Here is a 24079-nt window from a genome sequence, read left to right as displayed (position 1 = left end):
GCATATAACTGTTTTGTGAAATTAAGCGAAACTTTAAAATGTCATAACTTTCTTATTTTACATCCGATTTTGATGAAATTTTCAGTGTTATGTTTGTTGGATTTTTCTCTTTTTATTCAAATCAACTTTTTGTTGGGGTGGACTTGTCCTTTAAAGGTCCACCCCAGTAAAATGTTGATTTAAATAAATAGAGAAAAATCGAACTAAAATAACGCTAAAAATTTAATGAAAGTTATGACAGTTATGACATTTCAAAGATTCGCTTATTTTCACAAAACAGTGACATGCAAATGAGATGGTCGATGATGTCCCTCACACACTATTTCTATTGTTTGAATTATCCAATATTTCCTTTTTTAAAGATTTGACAATAAGGACCAACTTGACTGAACCATATAGTATTAAACAATGCTAATTCCACATGTTCATGGAGGAAATACTTGTTTTTTCATTTGACAATGAGAAGATTAGAATATTTTATACAATAAAATACAAAAGATATAGTGAGTGGATGACGTCATCAGTCTCCTCATTTGCATACCGACCAGGATGTGAATATAACTGTTTTGTGAAAATAAGCGAAAAATTTAAAATGTCATAACTTTCTTATTTCACATGCGATTTTGATGAAATCTTTAGTGTTATGCTTGTTGGATTTTTCTCTTTTTATTCAAATCAACTTTTTGTTGGGGTGGACTTGTCCTTTAATGAGAAAATATGATTCAAAAGGCTACAGATCTGTAAAATAAGCAGTGTTTTGAGGCAATTGATATTAGTTTTTGTTTCCCCTTAAATTTGAGCACAAATTGCTATAGCTGAAACCCCCACGTACAATTTTCATAAATTTTGGTAGCATAAGATCAATCATATTACTCGGCCCCACAATCAATAGCTAAGCGATTTATATGTACTGAATCCCTTAGTTAATTCTTATTGTAAATCATGTTGCATTTCCAATTGTATTCTCAATTAGTTTTAAAATTGTGTTTGATGTGCACCATAAATTTTGTGTATTATTACTGTATATAGACTTTAAATTCACTTTCACCATTTCCTTATCTGCCACTCCACAGAAGCGCCACCACGTGTTGAAGGCCGTCCATCCATCTCCTCTCTCAGCCCATCGAGGGTTCTTCGACTGCCAGCACTTCTCCAGGACAAATGAACTCTTAAAGGAAGCCGGCAAGAAACCGATCGACTGGTCAAGGCTCTCCGACAAGAATGTGTGATTTTATAAGGGCAAAAAGCCCATCTGTTCCAGGCTCCCAAATGTGGACATAAGTGAAGAACTTTTGATTTTATCCTTTTTTATAGAGAATATATTTGTGTATACATAAAAGCAAGAGAGGTGGCTAGCTTGTGGCATAATGGAAGAGAGAAAACACAAATTCTGTCATGGAGAACAGCGATAGCAATGACATCACAAAAGACTTCCTGCATTTCAACGTTTTTGACACCATAGTTTGGTGGAGCATCCTGGTGGGTGTTTCATAAAGCTGTTTGTAAGTTAAGAGACGATGGGTGATTGTGGTAAATGGTATATAACAAATGTTCATTGGCGATGGTTTAGCGCATAAGAAAGGATCACCAGATGTTTTTGAAGTCGCTCTTAACTTACGAACAGCTTTTTAAAACAGCCCCTAGGACCCAAATTGGAGAGAATTAGCCCATGGGGGAGTATATGAATACATACTTAGCCCCTTGAAATCAGTGGCCCATATTCTGATCTCTGGTCCGACACAACAGTACAGCTGCATTTTACATTCATTAACTGTCTTGGAATAATTCTTAGTTTTCTCATCATTAAAGCATGCTCTGAGGAAAAAGAAGAGTCTAATCTTTCAATGTACAGAATATTTAGAGCTTACCATAATTGTTGTCTCGCCTTGCCTTAACGGAGTTTTGGCAGAGACCGAGTGATCATTTAAACATTTGTTTTTGTTCAACTTATTTGTGCATCAATTGGTACATAAAAGCCTTGGGTAATACCACATGTGTGTCCACGAGGATGATTTGCTCAAGTCCATCCATTTTTGTTCAACTTGCACTCTTTTTCTTCATCTTCTGCATTAATTTTGATGATCCTTGGGTAATACCACATTTCTGCTAATGAATGTCAAAGATCCTATTGCATATTTATTGATCGTGAAATCGGACTCGTGATTCACAAACCACAATGTTTTAACTGGACTTTTCTAATGTAAATTGTCGTGCTTCCAAATGATAATATTGACACTGATTTCAATGGGGCCTGGGCCTGTTGCAACTTTTGTACAGGGAAAATTTAAACCAAAATTACAAGCATGTAGCTTTTTTTGCGATACTTTCTCTGATGTGGGAATTATAGTAAACTCTGGAAGTCTATTTTCTCTGAAATGGGTTTGTACTGTCGTATCACGGTTTGGAAGACCGCCAACAATATGGTTTAAAGGGTTTTTATATGTATTCAACTATGTTAATTCAGTAGTATTCCATCTTTTAAGATGTATATAGGCTAGTTGAAACACACATTTTTATTATTGTTAAACAAAAGAAAATAATGAGGGATGTACAAAGAAGTTGACAGCAGCAATCATAGATTCCAAGGTCGAGATATTTGTCTTATTTGGACAGATATCATTGGAAAAAGAATTATGGTATACAATTTTGTTGAAAGATATGTAGCCTTCTTACCTGAAAGAGGTTTGGAATGTAGAAAACAAATCACAGAGCAAATTGTGTTTTACAAGGCTTTACTCTCTTGAGGTTAGGAGTAAAAAGTGTAAAATATTGTTACCGGTCTAAGCAGCCAATCAAGAGTCAATATGATTATGATGTAAACAATAACTAGTCCAAGTAATGTGTATAAAAATAGTTCCTCACCCATTTTACCAAAACTTTTTATCGTGCCATATAAATGTTTTTTACTTTTCTAGAAATTTGTTTCATAACTTGTTTTAATTTGCTGTTCTGAAATTTCTCTTATATGCTTAGGCGTCTGTAAATAATTAATTGATAAAATGTTCTTGAGGCATAATAAACCTTGCGCAATGAGAAGTTTAAGCACCGGTTTTAGCTCTAGCATCATGCATGATCAATGACAGTTTCCCTAATAATGGACAAGAAAACCACAGTAATACACTTTCATAGATTTTATATTTCTCTTAGAGACAATGGTCAATACAGCTTTACACAATTCTCATCAGCATGCCGTCACACACAAACAATGGTCTCGTGGCAAAAAAAAAATTATGTAACTACAAGTTTGGATTTTTATCAAGAACACAGTAAAGGTACATGTATGTCAACTGGGAGGCCTTCGTTGAATATTAGTGAACCAGCTTAGTGGTTTCGGAGCTGACAACAAAAATTGCAAATATCGCATTCTGCTTTTTTTAATTTGCCAATTTTCAACAAAGACCTCTTGGGTGTTCTTTGTATTGAAGGCTTTGACAAAGATCTTGAAACTGTCGTGTGTTGGGGAGCGAAAACTACCTTATCAACAGAGTATTCCCTGATTCTCGACCCACCGCTGAAATGAAATGGCTTCAATACCTAGTATGCTGTATAAGATGTGCCCTTTGAAGGCAAGGCTAAATATCAAAAATATACCATTTTTGAAAACTTGTTAGGGGTAGGGCATATAATACCAGCTTCTATATTTCTCAAGGAAAAACTGAATAAAAAGAAAAAAGAATCTAGTTTCAGATTTCAACTTGGTTATGGAATTATGTGCGGCCTTGTCATAAAGTAAGAATGGGGGTTCAAACATACAACAGATTGATTAATAGCCCAACTGATAAAAACAATAGTTAAAACACCATGCATGATTCATATATATACCCAGCACAACAAATTTCTGAATACAAAAAAGTAAATGAGCTTTTTAAAAGAAACTCGTTAACTGTGACTAAATTCAAGATGGTTGGACCCTTGAATATATATTCAATTAGTAAGCTGTATCTACCCATAAGAATGAGGCATATTACCTATGATTATAATACAGAATGTCCAACGAGTAATATCACATTGCATTGCCTTGATGCAAGTTGAATGTCATTTTATGACCATTACAACCAGCTAGTATCACATCTAGTAAATGCAACAATACATGTCAATCACGTGGGTGTATAATTTTAGAAATATATTTCCTATTTCACCCATTGCGATGTTACAGAACATCACAGAGATATTAATTTCAAATTCCAACTGTTCACCAAAAAAAGAGCTATTAGCTCTGCAAAGTGAGACTGGAGAATTCTCTGGCTCAATCCACAAGAAAATTTCGACAAGCTATTTAGATGATATAATTTAGAATCTCATTCATTGGAAGTGCAACCCTCCCAACCCTGACGCGGACGCGTGCGACGACAGAACCGATGCTGCCTGACTCGTCTCCAATAGCAACCGTGCTTCTCTCAGCCAGTCGGAGGCCACCCTCCTCGGCATACCCGTCAGCTGGTTTGCATACCTCAAGGCCTGCTCCAGGTTCCCGTTCTCCATGTGGTACGAGGCGTACGACACGAGCTTGAGGGTGTCGAGGGAAGACGGGTCGACGGCGGCGTCGTCCGAGTTTGGCGGGAGGGGGTCGTTGAGGAGGAGGAGGGATTGGAAGTAGGAGAGGAAGTATGTAAACATACTGCTACCGGCATCGTCGATCATGGCAACTCGTTTGCAGACCCGTTGCGTTTGGTCCCACCGCTGACGTAGCGAGTCCTCGGTGTACACTCCTCTGAAAAAGAATATACAGTCATGGCATCAGAATAGTTGAGGCAAGTATTTTGACCTGTTCTAGACCAACTATGTAACTAGTTTTCTGTGCATTTGGATGATCAATTCTTTTGTAATAACAAGCCTTTATCAAAATTAAAGACTCATCGGATTTCATGAGTAATTCCCGCACACTTGTCAAGTTCAATGAGGTCTTGTGATCAATCAAAAGGTCATCATTTTCCCATTAAGTTTTAACAGACAAACAAGTATGGTGGGAGCCAAAATCTAGTTGCAGTAATTATTTCAAGGAAATAAAGTCGGTCTAAAATTCTGTCGCAGTTCTCAGCTACACAAAATCCCCAACATAAATAAGCATAGATAAATGAAACATTCATATGATGTGAGAATTTATTTTCATCAAAATATATTATATATTCTTATACCTTGTAAGAGCCTCCTCTGGTATTGTTTTGACGACAGTATCCACAAACTCGTTGCTAGGTGATGCTTCTCTTATTGCTTCGACCTCATTGGCTAATGGTTTCAGCTTCTCTTGCCATGATGTTCCTTCTAGCGTACCTACAATACAAAAAATTTAAAGATTTAATTTCGTTTTGAGCTAAGATTTTATGATCTCAAGGATAAGTTTACATTAATGTACCAGATCGACATAGATGATATGGTGACAATTAACCTTGATTTAAGAATTCTCATGACATGATTAGTTGCTGCAACTAAATTCTTTTACCTTTATAGGGGAATACTAGGCCCAAGTCATGTTCCCCCCCCCCCCCAATGGACCATAGAAAAACAGTGTCACAAAAAAGTGAAAAACGAACAGGATCAAGAAATAAACTTAAGCCTGATATCAAATTTCAAGCCATTAACCTTAACTTACTTGGGCTATTTTGTGAGCTTATAGTCTTGGGGGGAGGGCTTTAGGATTTTTTTTTGTTTAAAATCATTGGCAATAGACAAGTTAGATTCAGGTCTAGAGAATTTGTACCTTTTAATCCCTCATAAGATTTAAAAATCACATGGGTGAAGTTCGGAATTGATCTTCAAAAGAGTCAACCTTCAATTTTTTTTTGCTCAAATTCTGAGTTGCTGGAATGAAAAGTCCCCATCACAGATGAATACCGAACATACCAATTCATCTTCAAAACAAGGTTTTCATTTCATAAATCACTTTCCAAGCAAAAGAATACAGAGCTTTGGGCGATTAAAAAATCATTTTTTGATCAAAACAACAATTTTGGGGTAGTTGCATAAATCATCACCTTTTTTTTACCAATGACAAGGGATTTTTCAGGATGAATTATTCACAACCAAAGAAAATTATTGGACAGCCTCATTTGACTTTCAGGATTGGGTTTTGAGCATTATTACACAATTTTTCTTTTAATCAATAATTTCATATCAAAATGGGGAAGTTTTTACCTTTTTTTTCTGACAAACAAAAACCTATATTGTACCTGTTGAAATTGTCCTCTTGAGGGTTTCGCAAGCTAACCACAGTTCCTGTGCTTTCTGATTCTGTAGCTCAAGACCAGCTCTCCCTGTAAAAAGAAAAGCATATTTATATGTAACACAGTCATTAAGGCCCAAATTCACAAAGTTGGTTTTGAATCTGTGATTTTAAACCATGGTTTGCATAAATTTGGTGCGTATATCAAGACAGCTTCCAATAATGAATGCCCTTATCACAGGGCGCTATGTTTATTACTAAAATTACTCTATTAATGAGTTGCTTTCATTGGGATCCTTTCTAATACTATAAATAAAATTTAGTAGCAATAATAAATGCCTTATTTAGCTATCCAGAGTCTTTGCACCACTCGTGACCATGATTCAAATAAAGACTTCTACTGCGGCCTCAACACCCTTGAGTTTGACCACAGCCCTAGTGAGCTGCTGGTAGTAATTATCCCTCTCTTTATCTTGAGGCATCGTGCCCTTTTTGGCTATCCACTGCACTAGACCATGGTTTATTATCAGATCTTCTTACCTCCGGCAGCTTCAACACCCTTGAGTTTAGCCATCGCCCCAGGTGAGCTGCGGGTAGTTATTATCCCTTTAACCCTATCTTAAACCGCCCTGCCATTGACAAATCATGGCGAAATTGAATCAATACGAAATTTGCAAAAGGCCAATAGACTTGCATAATATAATCCGTCCGTCATGAGCGCCGTTCGGACAGCACGAATTTGACCGGTGGCATAGCAGCAAAATTTGTCAGTTTAAAGGGTTAAGCTGATAAATTGAAGATCTACACTTTAAAGATTGATGCAATATCTGGTCATCCATAATTTAACCACCGCATTAGACCAAGGCTTATATTAAATATAACTTCAGAAAAGAAGACTGTGTTTACCTTCTACTGCAGCCTCGACACCCTTGAGTTTAGCCATAGCCCCGGTAAGCTGCTGGTAGTAACCATCCCTCTCCTGATCTCTGATCATCCCATCCTGGACGACGAGCTGACGATCAAAGTCCTGCTGCTGCTGTTTGAGTACGTCTGAGAGGTGGTCGCTGTGCGCCGCGGCCTGCCGTCTCAGCTGGAGCCGTAGCTCCTGCTCAGCCTCATCCATCAGGTCTTCTTCCTATTATTCAAAGATGGGTGTGAATTGAATTGAATTTATTAGAACGTCACTGGCATTCGCCAATATTTTGTTCAAAACAAGAATTAGAAAATATTACAAAAGAAATATACAATTCAAGGAATATAAGCAGATAAACAAAATAGTATTTCGTCATAAAAGAAAAACAACTTATGTCTACTTTTAAATAGTAAATACAGCATGGCATAAATAATAGAAGGGAGTGATAAGCATGCAGGGGACATATATACATATACATGCATACACAATATACATATATATATCCAGATGTGAATGTACTTAAAAAGATTCAAACTTCCATTTTTGTCTAGCCTGCATGTAGTGGTGTCGTCGACATAGAGATTGAAATGTCATCATAACTTAAAAAGTATATGGACCTAGTGCATGAAAGTCAAACACAACTAGATTTTAATTCGTCATGCGGACGAATTAGGTGGTCTGTCCTTATTCTCGCCATCATGAACACTATTACCATGTTCAAGCAGATCAATATGATCTTCATGATGACAACGGAATGTTCATTATGGATGGAATACTTGTGAAAGACGGGAGATGATAAAGCACTGTGAAAAGGGTCTCTTTGATATATGAAAATACATGTGATATGAAAAAAGTAATTATAATCTGTTTAATCTTGCTAAATTTTAACTTTCATACCTTTTAATTATCATAAAGGATCATGTACGAGGTGGTAAAAAGAAAAAAAAAAAGAAAAAAAAAATCATCTTGTTCACCCCCAGGACTCGAACCTGCGCCCCCGAGAACTCAAGTCAAGTGCGTTATCCATTGAGCCACGATATTCCCCATAGAGATTACACGTTCCCATAGAGATTACACGTAAGCAAATTTGAGAATTACAAATCCAATTTTGCAAGCGAAAAACGGGCATGATCCTGGCATCTGATTGAAAAATGGAGGGCACATTTCCGAAAGCTTAGAATCTCAGCTACATCATACCAAAAGCTCAGGGATAACTAACAAGAACAAATGGAGATATAGCTCACGAAATAGAGGAATGTAGAATCTAGTTTTGAGAAAAAGTCATGTCCCATAGAGATTACACGTAAAATGAGGAAAAATGACATGCCTCTTTTCATCGCAATTTTACACCATGATGCGTTTTTCAAAAAGAAAATTTATGATAACTGACGAGAAAGAGTACATTCTAAACTACAACAAATCGAAATCTGGGCGAAAAATGATCAATATTCACGGAGTTATGATCAAATTTGCATAAATTTGATGACGTCATTTTTGAAAAAATGAAATTTTCAGTTTAGGCGCAATTTCGATGACGTCATGATCAAATTGAGGGACAATGGTGACATGAAATCAAATCTACAACTCATACTCTATCGATATATGAAAAAAAATTGGGGTCAACGGACTATTTAAAGAGCTACAGTGAATTTTCAATAGACATGTTTTTGCCCATATATGGCCTGTAGTGAGAGCTCGCGCGCACACGTGCTGCAAAGTTTAACGGGTGATAATTTCGTTATTACTTGTCGTAGAAGGTTGATCAAGTTATCAAATTGTTCAGAATTATATTATCGGTGCATTGATATAAAAAAAATTTGCGATTCTATGTTGGAAGATGCAATTACGCGCGCGCATGTGCGTGCGCGCGTTTTTTTGCAAAATGCTTAAAATGGCCTGAAATGTATGGAAAATTAATTTGGAACGAATTTGAGCATTTTAAAATTTTAATGCGCGCGTACGTGCGCGTCGAGGTGCGCGCGCAAAATTTGATGAAATTTTTAGTTGACCGTTGACCTGAAGTTGATGTATACCAAATAAAGTTGATTTTTGATGACTCGTTATCGAGATATGATAATGACCTGATTTTTACAAAATGGCGCCTGGATGACGTCACGATGACCTAATGACCTTGAAAAAGTTGATTTAACTTGAAATCATAAGGCTTGATGACTGACAGAAATTTGAAGGAAATTGACCATGTCGATTTCGAGTGAACGTGTGTACAAAAAAGTGTACGGAAGAAATAAAAATAAATAAATAAATAAAGAAAGAAAATTCTAGCGAAATCAAGAGGTGATCTGTCTTTGACAGACCACCTAATAAGTATTCTCTTGCCTGATTTTCAGGAGACAAAGGTCAGTTCGGGTCGTCGAACAAAAACCATGTTTGGTGAATCAACATCAAAGTCTTAACCAAGGCTAAGTTTTTGAAATGTCACCTTTGAAAGTATATGGATCTTGGACATATTAAAGAGTAAGTATCAATGAACATCCTGCATGAGTTTAATGTAAAGGTAATTTAAGATCTGTTCAAACTACCACTAAAAGCATGAACATTAGTCCCACATGCAGAAAACAACCTTTCAGAGTCGAGAGAGAAGGGAATATTCTTCATTTTCTTCATACTAAATCAATATAATCTGCAGCGAATATGGAAAATAGATGGGCATTTCATGGATTTAAAGATGTGAAGTGTAAAATTTAAGCAACTTTTGAAGAAGGTTTTGTGTTAATGACCCTAACCACCCACTTTGTTTAAACCTTTTAAATAAACACAATGGCCTGTGTACTCTGAAGTTGGGTTTTATTTAAACTCTGGTAAGTTAAAATGGTACAGGTTCTGCTCATTTAACAACTATCTGTGAATATAGTAAATAAAGAGGCTTTAATAGGAGGTAATAATACTTTGTAAACAATTTTCAGCATTACTCCTATGTGTTTACAATCGCATGCTCGATCTGTAATGAAAATCATAAGAAAAAAATTTGGAACCAATGGGATTTGAACCTGCCATCTACTGCTTGCCGTGCAGCGACTCAACCACCAGGCTATTCTGGTTCACAGCTAAGTCACGATAAACTGGAATTCAAATACCCTAGATCCTCTTCTTTCTGACTCATTCATATACAAATGCAGTCCGCCGTGGACAACAGATAGTAAATAAAGAGGCATGACTTAGCCGTGAACCAGAAGAGCATGGTGGTTGAGTCGCTGCCCGGTAAGCTGTAGATGGCAGGTTCGAATCCCACTGGTTCCAATTTTTTCTGACTTATGATTTTCATTACAGATCGAGCATGTGCGATCTTAAACACATAGGAGTAAGGCCGAAAATTTGTTTACAAAGTATCTGTGAATAGTAGTTAAAGCAGGATGAAAGAGCACAATACTCCTTTAGAAATATACAATGTAAACAAATATTTGACAATTCCAGAATCCCATAAATTCAGCAGAGTTTGACCATGGTTAAGTTAAACCAGACTTCAGGATACAGGCCTATGACTAAGGCCTAATCCAGATCCTCTTCCCATTCCTAAACTGACCTTCTTCTGGTATAGAACAACCAGGTCAGCAGCCTGTCTCTCGAGCTCAACTGCGACCTTTGACTTGGTGACCCCTTCGTCTTCTTCTTTCTGTTTCTCCATGGCAACGGCCAATCTCTTCTGTTCCATGGCCTGTTGCTCAGCAAGCTCCTTCTGTAGCTGGTAGACCCTGCGATGGGCGTGGGCTATCAAGGCATTCAGCTCTTCCTCCGTTAGCTTCTTACCTAGAAACGAGAAATGTTTTGCATCATCTCTAGCATTGTCCTTTTTAATTTCTATTATTTGTATTCTTTCATTTTGCAAAAGAATTTTCCATGCAGAATAATGTGTCTGACCAAGGAGATATTTCCTTGGTCTGACAAGCTATCTATCGCGTACCATAATTGCAATTATTAATTTCTGTCATTTTCTGATAATGTGACCTATTATTTTTATCAATTTTCTACACTGAAAAGAACGTAGATTTATGCTTGTTTTGAGACTTCAATGAGTAAATACCATCATTTTGAACAGTATCTACGGATGTGTATTCCTATGCAACACCAGTGCGTCCCCCGGGTAAAGACATTCATGCAGCAATAAAAAATGAACAAAATCTTCCATCCTAACTAATATGACCTTTGACCTAAACATGAATAAAAAAAGCCAGAACACTGGATATCATCATCAAAAGTTATCAGTGTGTATTGTATCAAAATACACATGCCTATGTTGGTAATGTGGCCATGTCCTGGGCTCTCTTTCATCACGTCTTATTTAACCCTAAGGACGGTTGAGACTGTATTGGTGTTGAATCAGCAGACTCCTGACCATACAATAAGGGCTAACTCTGTTTCGGAGGCTTTGAATCAGACTACAAATCTTTCAGAGTCTTGCCTCAATTCTTTAAAAAAAAGGGAGAACTTTGACAAATCGTTCAAGGTGAGTTTTGAACCTGCGTCAATGATCTTGACCACAGTGAACTCACAATAGCGCATCGTTTTACCGATCGCGCCACACCAGGCGACCTGATCGGTGCGTAGGAATTACGCTATATTCTGTGGCCCGTATTCTGAACTCTGGTTTAACTATGAAGAGCCAATCGGGGCAAAAATCCCTAACAGTACAAATCCACTTTATTAACTAATTAGACACTCAAATTGTTCATAATTGTCTGGGAATGATAACTGAAGTACTTTTCTTCATTATGAAAGCAAAAGGAAACGAAATAGTAAACATAAGAAATATACAATATAAACAGAATTGTTGAAATTTTGGCTCCCCATAATTTTAGCACAGAGTTAGACTATGGTCTAAGTTAAACCTGACTTCAGAATACGGGCCTGTGACATGAATATTCACGAGACTGAGTCTGCCGAATCAACACCAATATAGTCTCAACCTAAAGGGACTGGTGAACCATTATAATGCAGAACGCAGACAATTTTTGCTGGGGGGAGGGGGAAGAGGCATAATTTTTTTTTTAACCAAAAGTGGGGGAGCAAAGCAATCGATATTGCATTGGGGGCACTTTCGCATTTTCTAAAGTGAAATTAAAGGATTCTGTGTACACTAATGGTAAATTTGTGAACATTTTTAAATTTTCAGATACAATTGATGGGGGGCAACTCTCCCCAGCCCCCTACACTGCACAAAGCCATGATTCATTCATCTCAAGACTAACTCAGAGACCTGAACATTCAAATGCTTCATTCCATTTTCTTTGACTATCATTCACATTTCAGTGATCCATTGTACACGACATAGCAACTAGAATACAATGGAGCACTGGTACAATAATGACCCATTGAGGCCGCACATGAAAAGAATGAATTACTGAGCTATTTCCTTTCATCCATGAACGTTCTTTAAGAGAGTAGTAAAACGTTGGAATTTACATACATATTAATGGCTGGCAAAGCTTTCCTTTGGCCAAGATTTTAATATGCATTGTGACTCTTAATAATAGCCCAACAGTTAATTGGTCACATCCTTGTAAATATTCATAGCCTACAAACGTTTCAACTAGACGTGGTGAAAGCCTACTAACACTAACAAGAATCAAATGTAATCTAGACAGGTATATAAGGGAGTTTCACCTCTGCCTTGAGTGTGAGCAGTCGAGCGAGCAAGGCCAGTATACAGTGACACATGTAACCAATATCATGACATCACCATACAGCCATGTACAACACAAGACTTATACAACATGCCTAACCTCTAACCTTTTCACTGTATACTGGTCTTGTTATTATCTATTTATGCTGGCCGTTTTTCGCCAGCATGAATCGGTAATGCTAGTGGGGCTGCGTTTTCGACTCGACGTCTATTTGTTCATCTTGGGTCCAATCTTATGTTATCAAAGGTCTTACCTAAAAAGGACTTGTAATTGCAATAATTTTTCTAATATTCTGCTTGCAAAATGAGATTTTGTAATCAGAATATTTAGAAAAATCATTGCAATTAATCCATTCTCAATATGGCCTCTGATAACATAAGAATGAAACCAAAACAAAAGATATGGGAATAGATGGAAAGCATCACTGTATTAGAACTAACATTATATTTAGGAAAAATATGAAAAAAATGGTAAAGCATTTGAAATACTACTCGATAACTGCTGAAGCTATAATTGAGATCTTCACAAGAATGGGGTCAATTAGTTATCACTTTAGTGATTTCATTGTTTTACAGCAATCACCGGCTTGTAGACGTATTTTAAAAAGGCTTTCACAATTCAGACAGTTATTCAAATGTTAAACTCGAATCACAATTCATCTGGTATAGCATATCAGCATACATTTAGTTGGACCAAACTTTGGGAAATGGTCAACTACTGAAAGTTAGTGATATGCATAACCAACTAGTCCTATACATGGTATATCTTGGAAAAGATATTACGGTAATGGTATTCTTTCTCATGAAAGCCTACTTCAGTAATTACTGAGCAGAATTACTCATACCAGAATAACTTTTAGACACATTACAGGGAATAATTTTCCTGGTATAGCATCGCAATTTGCTCCACATTTTTGAAAGTCTGCTAAGCATAAAGTCTTTTGTATAGCATATTTTTACATAGGACTGTACATTACTTAGTTGAGAGCTTTTCTCTTATGACCAAAAATGCTATTCAAATTTGTGAAGCAAAATTATTCCCAGCATAATTTTCAGACACTTGGGAGGCCTGTTAAAAAAAATTCTTGGCATATATTCATTAAACATGAATAAGTCCAGTCATCAACAAGGCCTAAACAAATTCTTATGCTGCCTTCATCTGACCAGCCCTGAAATGCAATAAAACAGGGCCGCTTTGTTTTTTAGCCGACCCAAAATACACAAATGGAATGTTTCTGTGAGAAAATGTCAGCTTTGGGCAAAGAATTTGCTCAAATTTGTATTCAATGGCGTAAAAAAGCATTTAATATACATTTAGAAATGTCTGACTGCATACATAAATCATCCCATGCATTATTTTCTTTGTCCCAGACAGCAGCAAAGGTATCTTTAAAAAAATATGACTGACTGGGCAACAAAACAATGTGGGGCCTTACATAGGCAACTGTATACAATTAGGTGATAATTAGAATTAGTTACATTTATATAGGTTTTATGATTACAGTCCCTGATTATTCCAACTACAAATGTAAGTTTAAAAGTATCTTACCCTTTTTGCCAATCTTAGCGTCAGGCATCAAGCTTTGGACTTCCTTCTTGAAATCTTCCCTACCCTTCTGAATCAGTTCATTGTAGTTTTTCAGAATACGGGCTTCATTCTGAGCTATGGCAACCTGAAATTAATTAATTAAATAATAATAATAATAATGATAACAATAATAATGATAATGATAATTATCATAACAACAATAAGGAAAACGATGGTGATCATGATCATAAATACATTGTGTGTGGGCATGCCTGGATCCAATGATGAGGGTAATGATAATAAAAGTGTGAAGCGCTCAGAAAGCATAAAGCACTGTCTAAATATAACTATTAATATTATTGATTTCTATTTTATAAAGTAAAGCCCAAAGTCAGCACATCATATTTGAATTTTTTATACAATACTAACCATTGAATATTAAGCGAATAATCACCGTTGGTGTAGGTGATGGGCAAACTATCACTTACGAGGCAAGCTGGATGTAGCTATCTTTCCGAAGCGAAGCTGGGGAAAGATAGCGAGTACATCCAGCTTGCATGGAAAGTGATAGTTTGCCCCGTCAGCTGAAATCAAGAGGTGATTATATGCTTTATATTCCCCATCGTGTACCACTATAAACAAAGAAACCGATATCAATATGTCTCTACAAGATTTTTTTTTAAATCAAGGTTTCCTTTCAAAAAAAAAATCAAATTAGATGATTATGCTTGTTTTAATGCTAGCGTATGTAAACTGCACGCAAGCATCCAAAATCAGCGAAACAAAGAAGGTCCATCACTGCGAGTGATGATTGATGGGGAAACTACCCTTTATCACGTGACCGACTTCTGACCAATCCTTTAGTAAGATTCTTAGTATGCGGAATATAATTCCTTTTAATCTGATGTGACAATACGTCCTCCAATTGACAAATCATGAGACTCGCCATATTTGGCAACAGTTATCTATGAAACTATCTGCTAATCTCCCCAAAGCAGAAAGATCAAAATAAGAAAATACCAAATAGCAAGAGTTGATTTTTCAACTTGTACTCTCCTGTTACAAGAGTTGATTTATCAACTTGTTCTCTCCTGTTACATACTATTACACCCAGAATTCCTGACGGTTATATTTCATAAGGTACAAAGACCCACATACCTCAGCTGTTGCAGACTCCAGGTCGTATGACATCTGATTAAGATTAGCTTGAGCTCCAGTGAGATTAGGGCCTTGTCCTTTAGAGGTCTTGATCTGTCTAGCTTCTTCTAAGACTGCCCTTAGCTTGGCCAACGCTTCCCTGAAAGATACGTAATAAAAAAATAATTGTGCAAATATTATTCACGAGGGGAGCGGGTCTCTCAATCATGCTTATTTCATTGCACAGCCTCCCCAAAATGACAGCAAACAAGATAATAACAAATAAACTACATAATGATTTCCTCGTGCCTGTTTCATAAAACTTGTAATCAATAAAGTGCAATGACAGTTTAAAGCTACTGAAATCATTCAATTTGATTGGCTGATAGTGGATTTTTCACAGAAATTAAGCATTTGTTATCATAACAAGTCTTAATGAAATGGGACCCAGAAAAGGGTTGATGGAACACTGTCATAGGTCTTTTATTAAGCATAATCGATGTGAAATTTATCATGGGCGTTGTTGGTAAGAATTGCATGCATGAGGTACCTATGGAACAGTTCTAATACCCCCAAGGCATAGACAAGGGTGTTTGGACCATTTAAAAAGTGTTTGTAATTATATTAATGCCCAAGCAAAATGACGTGTATTATGTTTTATAAGATAGTAACATGGATCCTTTTTACTTGATAAACCATCCCCACCTTAACAAATTTTTTATTAGTTAAAATACATGACGGGTGATGTGATAGATTTCAGCCAAATCACTTGATAATGTTCTATACCACCATTTTATAAAGCCTCTAATCTCCCATCTGCATCTCCACCATGACTTTGTACAGTCAAGCCATTATTGTGTTAACACATGTAAGTATATATAATTTTGATTTATTGATGTACAGTGTAATTCAGTCATTTTTTATAATGTTAACAAATCTGCAGCTTGGCATCATGGGCGTAAATTATATCCTATTGTGTCAATAAACCTAAATTAAAACATTAAGTATTTATTCATTTATTTATTCTTTTTTATTTTTTTATTTAATCATTCATTCATTTATTTGTTTATTCATTTATTTTGTCTCATCAGTAATTATAATACTGTTATACTAGGGGGCCATGTAAACATAAAATACATAAACAGAGATTTACATGAAATTATTTAGGGGTGATATGAAACATCGGTATAAAATAATATTGGAAGCTACTTATCTACGGGTAATAATAAAGAACATTTGGAATATAATTTATAACTACATCATCAATATAAAAGTTTATATTTGACTACATTATGATCAATAAAAATATAAAACCATAACAGTTCATTTATAAAAGGCTACTAACAAAGTATAAGAAAATAATACACATTTGGAGGGAGCTAATTCAGGGCTAAGCTAGTCAATATATAATTTCATTGCCTTTCAAAAAAAAAAATTATAAGCCTGTGTTACTACTGACCTTGCAGCTGCTTCCTCCTTGCTTGCCTGTCTTACTATCTTCAGTTTGTTTTCAGCTGCTACCACCACCTCATCCCATTGTTTCTTTTTCAAATCACTTGTCTCCTCCTGGGTATCAGCGAAAAAAGACATAGAAACAGGATTAACCAATAACAGTCATCCTCTTGAAAGAAAGTGCATGACTTGTCCGTGGCGCTGTCTTTCTTCTCTGAGAAAGCAGGGGCCGCGGAACCGGGGGGGGGGGGCTTCAGCCCCCCCCCCACTTTTTTCCAAAACCATGTACAAAAACGTAAAAATGACCATATGATTGTGATTTTTAGCATGGTCAGCCCCCCCACTTTGAAAACCGTTCCGCGGCCCCTAGAAAGAGGCGTCTTGCAAAGATAAAACTTTTAATGAGGGATAATTTAGTGTTTGAAAATTCTTTCTAAGTCACTTTCAATGTCAGATTAAGTTAATCTGTACTGTGTGAAGGAGTTGGCAAAGGTCATAGTTTAAGCCATGCTATAGTGGTGTTAAACAACCGGAATGAGACCTTCTGACTTGAGACATTGATTTCGGTTTAACAAAGACTTTGAACATAATCTTAAAAAAATAACCGTTCTATTGTTTGCTTGTACATATTAATAAGAATAATATGACAAATGATTAAGAAAAGAAAATGAAGAATTTTGAAAAATGAGAAAATGCTCAGTAACTAGCAAAATCAGCATGAAATCCTGCCAGAAGATAGGTCTTTGAACCTGGAGAGCATGTCATCAACAGTTTTGTCCAACAAGTTGTCAGATCTGACAACTTTCCTTGATTTTGATTGGCTGAGAAACACAGTTTCTATGGGAACTCGGATAAATCATACTTTTTTTTGGATGTATCCTTGCTATGAACTGCCCACAGGGGAGAGAGTTTCATTAAACGTTTTTGTCTGACAAATTGTCAGATCTGACAACTTTCCTCAATTTTGATTGGCTGAGAAGTACTGTTACTATGGTTACTGTCGGATAAAACAGGACTTGTCTGATGAAACGCTTCCCAGGTGGGTGTTTCATAAAGCTGCTTGTAAGTTAAGAGCAACTTTAAGGACGACTGGTGAACATTTCTTACACGCTAAATAATCACCAATGAACATTTAATGGTGAATATCATTTACCAAAAGAAAGGATCGCCAGTCGTTCCTAAAGTCACTCTTAACTTACGAACGGCTTTATGAAACGGCCTCCAAAAACCTTACTGACCTCACTATCCCCCATAGCAAGCTTGAGTTTATCTGTATGTTGCTTAGTAGCTTCTACTGCGTCTTTCTTAGAGTCCATGGCAATCCTTGTGGCTTCTACCGTGTCTGAAACGCATCTCTCGACAATTGCTTCGTAAGCTGAGGAAGAAGGTTAAGAAAAATAATTCAAGATCAAGATAAGCACTGGTCCTGAGAATGGATCATTGAAGAAACTGTCTCAAAGTGATTGGGAAATGTTGATTATGATGCATCTCGCGATTGGGGTTTGCTGTAGAACTTTGGAATCACCATGAAAAAATAATTTGTACTTTAAAAAAATAATAGAATGAAAATGAACATTTGAATTTCTCCTAACCTTAACAGCTTCAACAATCTCCAAGATCTGTGTTGCATGCTGATATAATTTTTTTTTTTTTTTTGGGGGGGGGAGGTAAAAGTATCTCCTGTGAAAATGAAGAAAACTGACCTCCATCCCCCCTTACCCTGAAAAGTACAAATTACAATATATTTTTTAAAGGAATAATTTGCATCTCTGCTATTGGCAACTTCTTCAATATCTTGCGAAAGGATCTCTGTGAAATATTTACAAACATTTGGGAAAAGAGCATTTTCCATGAAACTAAAGGGTATTATTAACACCCTCTCCCCACAAAAAAACAAACAAAACAACCAGTTGGGAACTGTGCTGACCTGCAATACTGGCAGCTTCATCGATCTCTTGCTCCAGGATCTTCTCCTGTAGTTCCTTGCTCCTCCTGGCCTCCTCCTCTTTCTTGAGAGAGTTCTCCAGCTCCTCGGAGGCTTTGGGAGCCACTGGAGCTTTGGAGGCTGAAGGCTTCGCTGCTGCTTCTTTGGAGGTTTGTAATGATGGCTGAGGGAGACAAGATAAAATAATAATAATAATAAATGTGACTTAAAAAGGGGCACACCCACTTTATCAAATGCTCAAGGCACATAAAGAATTATGAAGTGAATAGAAAGATTTTAAGAACATTTTGAAGAAGTCAACAGAGATACAATTTCTGATGTCTTCAGGAAGTCCATTCTACATAATGGAGCACGGATGAGAATGATGCAATATTATTTTTGTGAAGTGAAACAAATGTCGAAGAGCTAAGTACCCTTTCAAAGCCCAACCACCCAGAATCTATATCTAAGCCCCATGTTTTCATAACAAGTGGAACGCCTCTGGCAGTCTCGCCTGCATTACGCAATTTAATATAGCAGCAGTGCTAACTTTGAAAACTACTATAAAATAATCATTCACAAAAACATCATTCATATAATGACATAATACCACGTTCATTGACCATAAATGACATTTGAACGGAGACTTAAGACTGTCAACTACACCCATGTCCACATTTCATTCACTCTATCCATAAACTTTCAAAGTTATGATGGCACTTCAACAATTACCCCAACATGGCCTAAGTTTATTGACCTTAACTGACCTTTGACTTGGTTTTGTGACCTGAAACTCACAGGGGATGTTCAGTGATGCTTGATTACTCTTATATCCCAAGTTTTATGAACTAGATCCATAAACTTTCAGAGTTAGGATGGTAATTCAACAAATACCCCCAACACGGCCAAAGTTCATTGACCTTTAATGACCTTTGACCATGGTCATGTGACCTGAAACTTGTACAGGATGTTCAGTGATACTTGATTACTCTTATGTCCAAGTTTCATGAACTAGATCCATAAACTTTCAGAGTTAGGATGGTAATTTTACAAATACCCCCAACACGGCCAAAGTTCATTGACCTTAAATGACCATTGACCATGGTCATGTGACCTGAAACTCGTACAGGATGTTCACTAATACTTGATTAACCTTATGTCCAAGTTTCATGGACTAGATCCATAAATTTTCAAAGTTATGATAGTAATTCAACAAATACCCCCAACTTGACCAAAGTTCATTGACCCTAAATGACCTTTGACCTTGGTCACGTGACCTGAAACTCGAGCAGGATGTTTACTAATACTTGATTAACCTTATGCCCAAGTTTCATGAACTAGGTCTATATACTTTCTAAGTTATGATGTCATTTCAAAAACTTAACCTTCGGTTAAGATTTTGAACATAATTTTCCCAACATGGTCTAAGTTCATTGACCCTAAATGACCTTTGACCTTGGTCATGTGACCTGAAACTCAGGCAGGATGTTCAGTAATACTTGATTAATCTTATGTCCAAGTTTCATGAACTAGGTCCATATACTTTCTAAGTTATGATGTCATTTCAAAAACTTAACCTTAGGTTAAGATTTGATGTTGACGCCGCCGCCGCCGCCGTCGCCGTCGGAAAAGCGGCGCCTATAGTCTCGCTCTGCTATGCAGGCGAGACAAAAACCATACCATAAAGACATAATATGGCATTGGCATTGGTATTTTTTTTCTATATCACAATATTAAAAAAAATAATAATACAAAGTAAATGTGTGTAAATAATAAAATCAGAAGTATAGTGAAAAGGCTTGCTGAACCCACACAGTTTTGTTAATAACAATTCTGTTCTTCCCTGAGGTCCTGAACATATAACAACAGTATTACTGTAGCCTATATAACAAAAATAAAATTTGTACATCAAAGTAATGAAAAACAAAAATGAAAGAATGTGTTTACGGCAAGTTGCCTAAATATTTAGGTAATCAAGTTACATTTGATTTTTGGAGTTGCATTTGATTGCACGTCTTCCTGAAACAGGCTATAGGGCCATTAATGTCAAGACAAGGCAGAAGCGATGTTGTGTCTCGCCCACTTATGAAATTAACCAGAAATATTGTGATTTGCGAGGGCACGCAACAGAATTGTATCAAAACTTCATTGTGAAATGACTGGGATGGAATAACATTTGTCATAAGAGTCTTGCATTTTAACTTTAATGTTGACCTAAAAATGAACTTTGACCTTACCATGAGACCTCCAAACACAATAACATGCAGGTCTCCTAAGTACACCTACAACCCAGGTTTGGTATAAAAGTGACTTACAGTTGCAGAGTTATGTGTCACATCATTGACCTCAAAATGACCTTTGACCTAACCATGTGACCTCTGATTGCGCCATGACATGCAGGTCTCCTCAGTACATCTACAACCCAAGTTTGGGTGAAAAGTGACTTACAGTTGCAGAGTTATGTGTCATATGGTTTGTGACGGACGGACGGACAACATTTGGATCCCTAAGTCTCGCCTACACCTCTGGTGGGCGAGACAAAAAGTAATCATCATGAACTACATGCTCCTTCATAATTTACACATCTTCTCATATTTGAAACTACATCTAGTGAATATCAACAGATATGTACTTACTGGTTTAGATACAGCAAGTGGTGCCTCACTGACGGGAGTGATGGTTTTTGGTGAGCTACAAAGAAGAAAAAAATAGAGATGCGCGCTTGATAAATACTGGCATGATGGAGACAACACAATGTAGGAATAAATACTTGGATATTTAGATTTTTTTTGTTGAACAATTATTCAGTTCAGTTTAGTACAGACCAATATGGTTTGGTTTGGTTGCTGTTTTTATGGTAATTTCTATCTGGAGGGGCTTCATGTCTTATCAAAAGATAATGTATTTACTGACATAGCAACACACCTGGTTTATTGAATATCCCATTAAAAGTACTTCTTTGGAAGCCCCCCCCCCCCCCATCGTGGCCACCATATGTTGCAGTGCTTTAAAAAATCAAATTCACTCATAGATCTGTCGATTAACATACATATGTATAAAAATTGTATGCATATTTCTGAACACAGGTTGCTCCTGACAACCCCAAAAAATTGTCAGAGATTTGCCAGACATAGCAACAGATGATACATACATGTACACATTGGATTCCAAATACAGTAGTGATGCCTTATTACTGACAGGTTGGATGAATACATTGTAACTAGGCTCCAAAGAAAGGAACACCCATATGGTAAACCGGCCTATTTGATTCAGTTTCAATAGATACTATTCACCTCATCAGTCACTCTCCTGCATATGTTCTTCTTTTGTCACTATCAATCCTTTTCTATAACAGATATGGCAAAATGCCATTTTGCATCTGGCTATCTTGCTAAAGATTCTTTATTAAACATATCTTCATTATTCATATTCACCCTCATTATCCCACTATCCAATGACAACAGGAAACAATTTTTTTTTTCAAAATGAACTTTTCTCTTGATTTAATAATAATGATAATAATAACAACAATTATAAGAAAAGGAAGAAGAAAAAGAGGTAAGAAGAGGAATAGACATTTATATAGTGCCATCTATCGAGAAATAATCTAATCCGAGGTACACTATTATTAGAAACCAAGCTTTAGCTCGAGCTAAGCTTGAGCTATCTGTTACATGACACAATTAAAATTTGAAATTTGTGAGACATTTCCTATTTTTGAGCAAGGGCCATGAGCGCCCAGCAGAGGCGGATATCGACCCTATACAAGAACCCATCATCATCAACAACATCATTTTCTCTACAACTGTTCAATAAAATTGAAGAAACAACCAGCCTCAAAGATCGGTGATGCGGAAGGGGACTTTCGTGTTAAGACCTACCTGGTGGGTATCAACGGTTTCTTTCCTCCGCCAAGAGACATGGTATCTGCTTTAGACTTGCCGGTCTCTGCCGGCGATGCATCCTCATCGAAGAAGTAAGGAAAGACGTCCAGGAGCAAAGGCCAGTTACTCTCCACCTGCTTCCTGAATTCAGGGTTTGCCTTGGCGTAGGCTAACGTGCCAACGGTCGCTCCTACTCCTACCAATAGACCGCCCATGATGACCTTCCCCGCACCACCAGACCTACAAGAACAAAACAATCAAATCATGACTTCAAATCCATATGATAGTTGTGTAAATCTAAAGATCATTCAGGTCTACGCTTTAAACTGACTGTTTGATATAATAAAAATTTTAAAAAAAGAGTATCACAAAACACATGTTGTGTAAAACATGCAATCTTTGGCTAATCTGGTGCATGTGTCTATATATGTCTGTCTGTTGTTTTGTTGACGCTTTTTCCTACAGACAGTCACCGAATCGCCTTGAAACGGTGCCCGTTTTACCATTTTTACACTTGTTGATTGTCCTGGGAAAGTTTAATGATTCTGCCTATTTGGGGGTTAAACATTTAAAGTGCAAGGTGAAGGGTATTTGCTGACTCCGCAGTCAGCATGGAGTAGAAATGCTTCATATTATTCAATGCCTCCATCATATGGAATGAAGATTACGAGCACACACATACATATACATTTGGTTATGTATTCACTGCATGGTATATGTTACGCAGCCCCCTCAGTATCACAGCTTGGGCAAGATTTATCCAACACAAGGAGGCATGTACCTCACCAACGGATCATCTCACTTTGATACATCATGGGTGATGGCAGCCAGTATGATACAAAGTGAACATATCATACACAAAAATTGGAATACTTGAAATAATAATCTTCTATAAATTTCTTTTTTTAATGTTTGGCAACATTTTAGACAGGTTTTAAAATGACACCTATCATTTCATTTTTAATGTGAAAATCAACATGGGTATAGTACATCTGTGTTATTACTCTGGTATTCATCCCTGAATTTTGGTTCATAAGTTTTGGGGATACACCGCACACAAATTAATCTTAGTTTATATTGTGAATCAACTTTCCAATTACTGGCATTTAATTCACAATGTTCACTGAAACTAATTCATTCACAGAAGCATTGCCTATACAGTAAATTTCTCAATTAGTCTACAAAGCATACACAGGGAATCGCCTAAAAAAAAGTTCTGCCATGTGCCATTTTGACCAAATCATTTTTTTTTATTTTAATACAGGCCTTCAATACAATCGTGTTTTGATTCAACAGACTTACCTCTTTGGTGCAGATGGTGGCGGTGGTGGTGGCGGTGGAGGGGCTGATTTAGGAGCTCCAGCAGGGGCCGAGCTGGGCTTTGAACAATAACTGCATTGTCCTCCAGAATTGGAGCTCACCCGATTGGCCGTCCGACAATTA

General features: G+C 36.8%; 2 protein-coding genes across 4 annotated transcripts in view; one reads left to right on the top strand and one right to left on the bottom strand.

Moving 5' to 3' along the window:
* The window catches only part of LOC129272319 (uracil-DNA glycosylase-like), a 16077-nt gene extending 13159 nt beyond the window's left edge, over window positions 1–2918 (top strand). For all 3 annotated transcript variants that reach the window (XM_054909468.2, XM_064107681.1, XM_064107680.1), the window contains exon 8: window positions 1074–2918. In XM_054909468.2, coding sequence (XP_054765443.2) covers window positions 1074–1229 — 156 coding nt within the window. In that variant the 3' untranslated portion in view covers window positions 1230–2918. The remainder of the gene's footprint in view (window positions 1–1073) is intronic.
* Window positions 2433–24079, bottom strand: LOC129272619 (MICOS complex subunit Mic60-like). The gene is made up of 13 exons (XM_054909738.2): window positions 23939–24079; window positions 22634–22876; window positions 21389–21443; window positions 18756–18936; window positions 18067–18203; window positions 16836–16942; window positions 15398–15536; window positions 14261–14384; window positions 10615–10838; window positions 7067–7295; window positions 6168–6251; window positions 5136–5271; window positions 2433–4711 (listed from the first exon to the last, which is right to left on the bottom strand). Exons 2-13 carry the CDS (start codon window positions 22849–22851, stop codon window positions 4303–4305), a joined length of 2043 nt encoding a protein of 680 aa, XP_054765713.2. The 5' UTR covers window positions 22852–22876; window positions 23939–24079; the 3' UTR covers window positions 2433–4302.

Source organism: Lytechinus pictus, chromosome 12 (genome assembly GCF_037042905.1).
Source record: "Lytechinus pictus isolate F3 Inbred chromosome 12, Lp3.0, whole genome shotgun sequence".
Lineage (NCBI taxonomy): Eukaryota > Metazoa > Echinodermata > Echinoidea > Temnopleuroida > Toxopneustidae > Lytechinus > Lytechinus pictus.
This window is presented reverse-complemented; position numbering and strand designations above follow the sequence as displayed.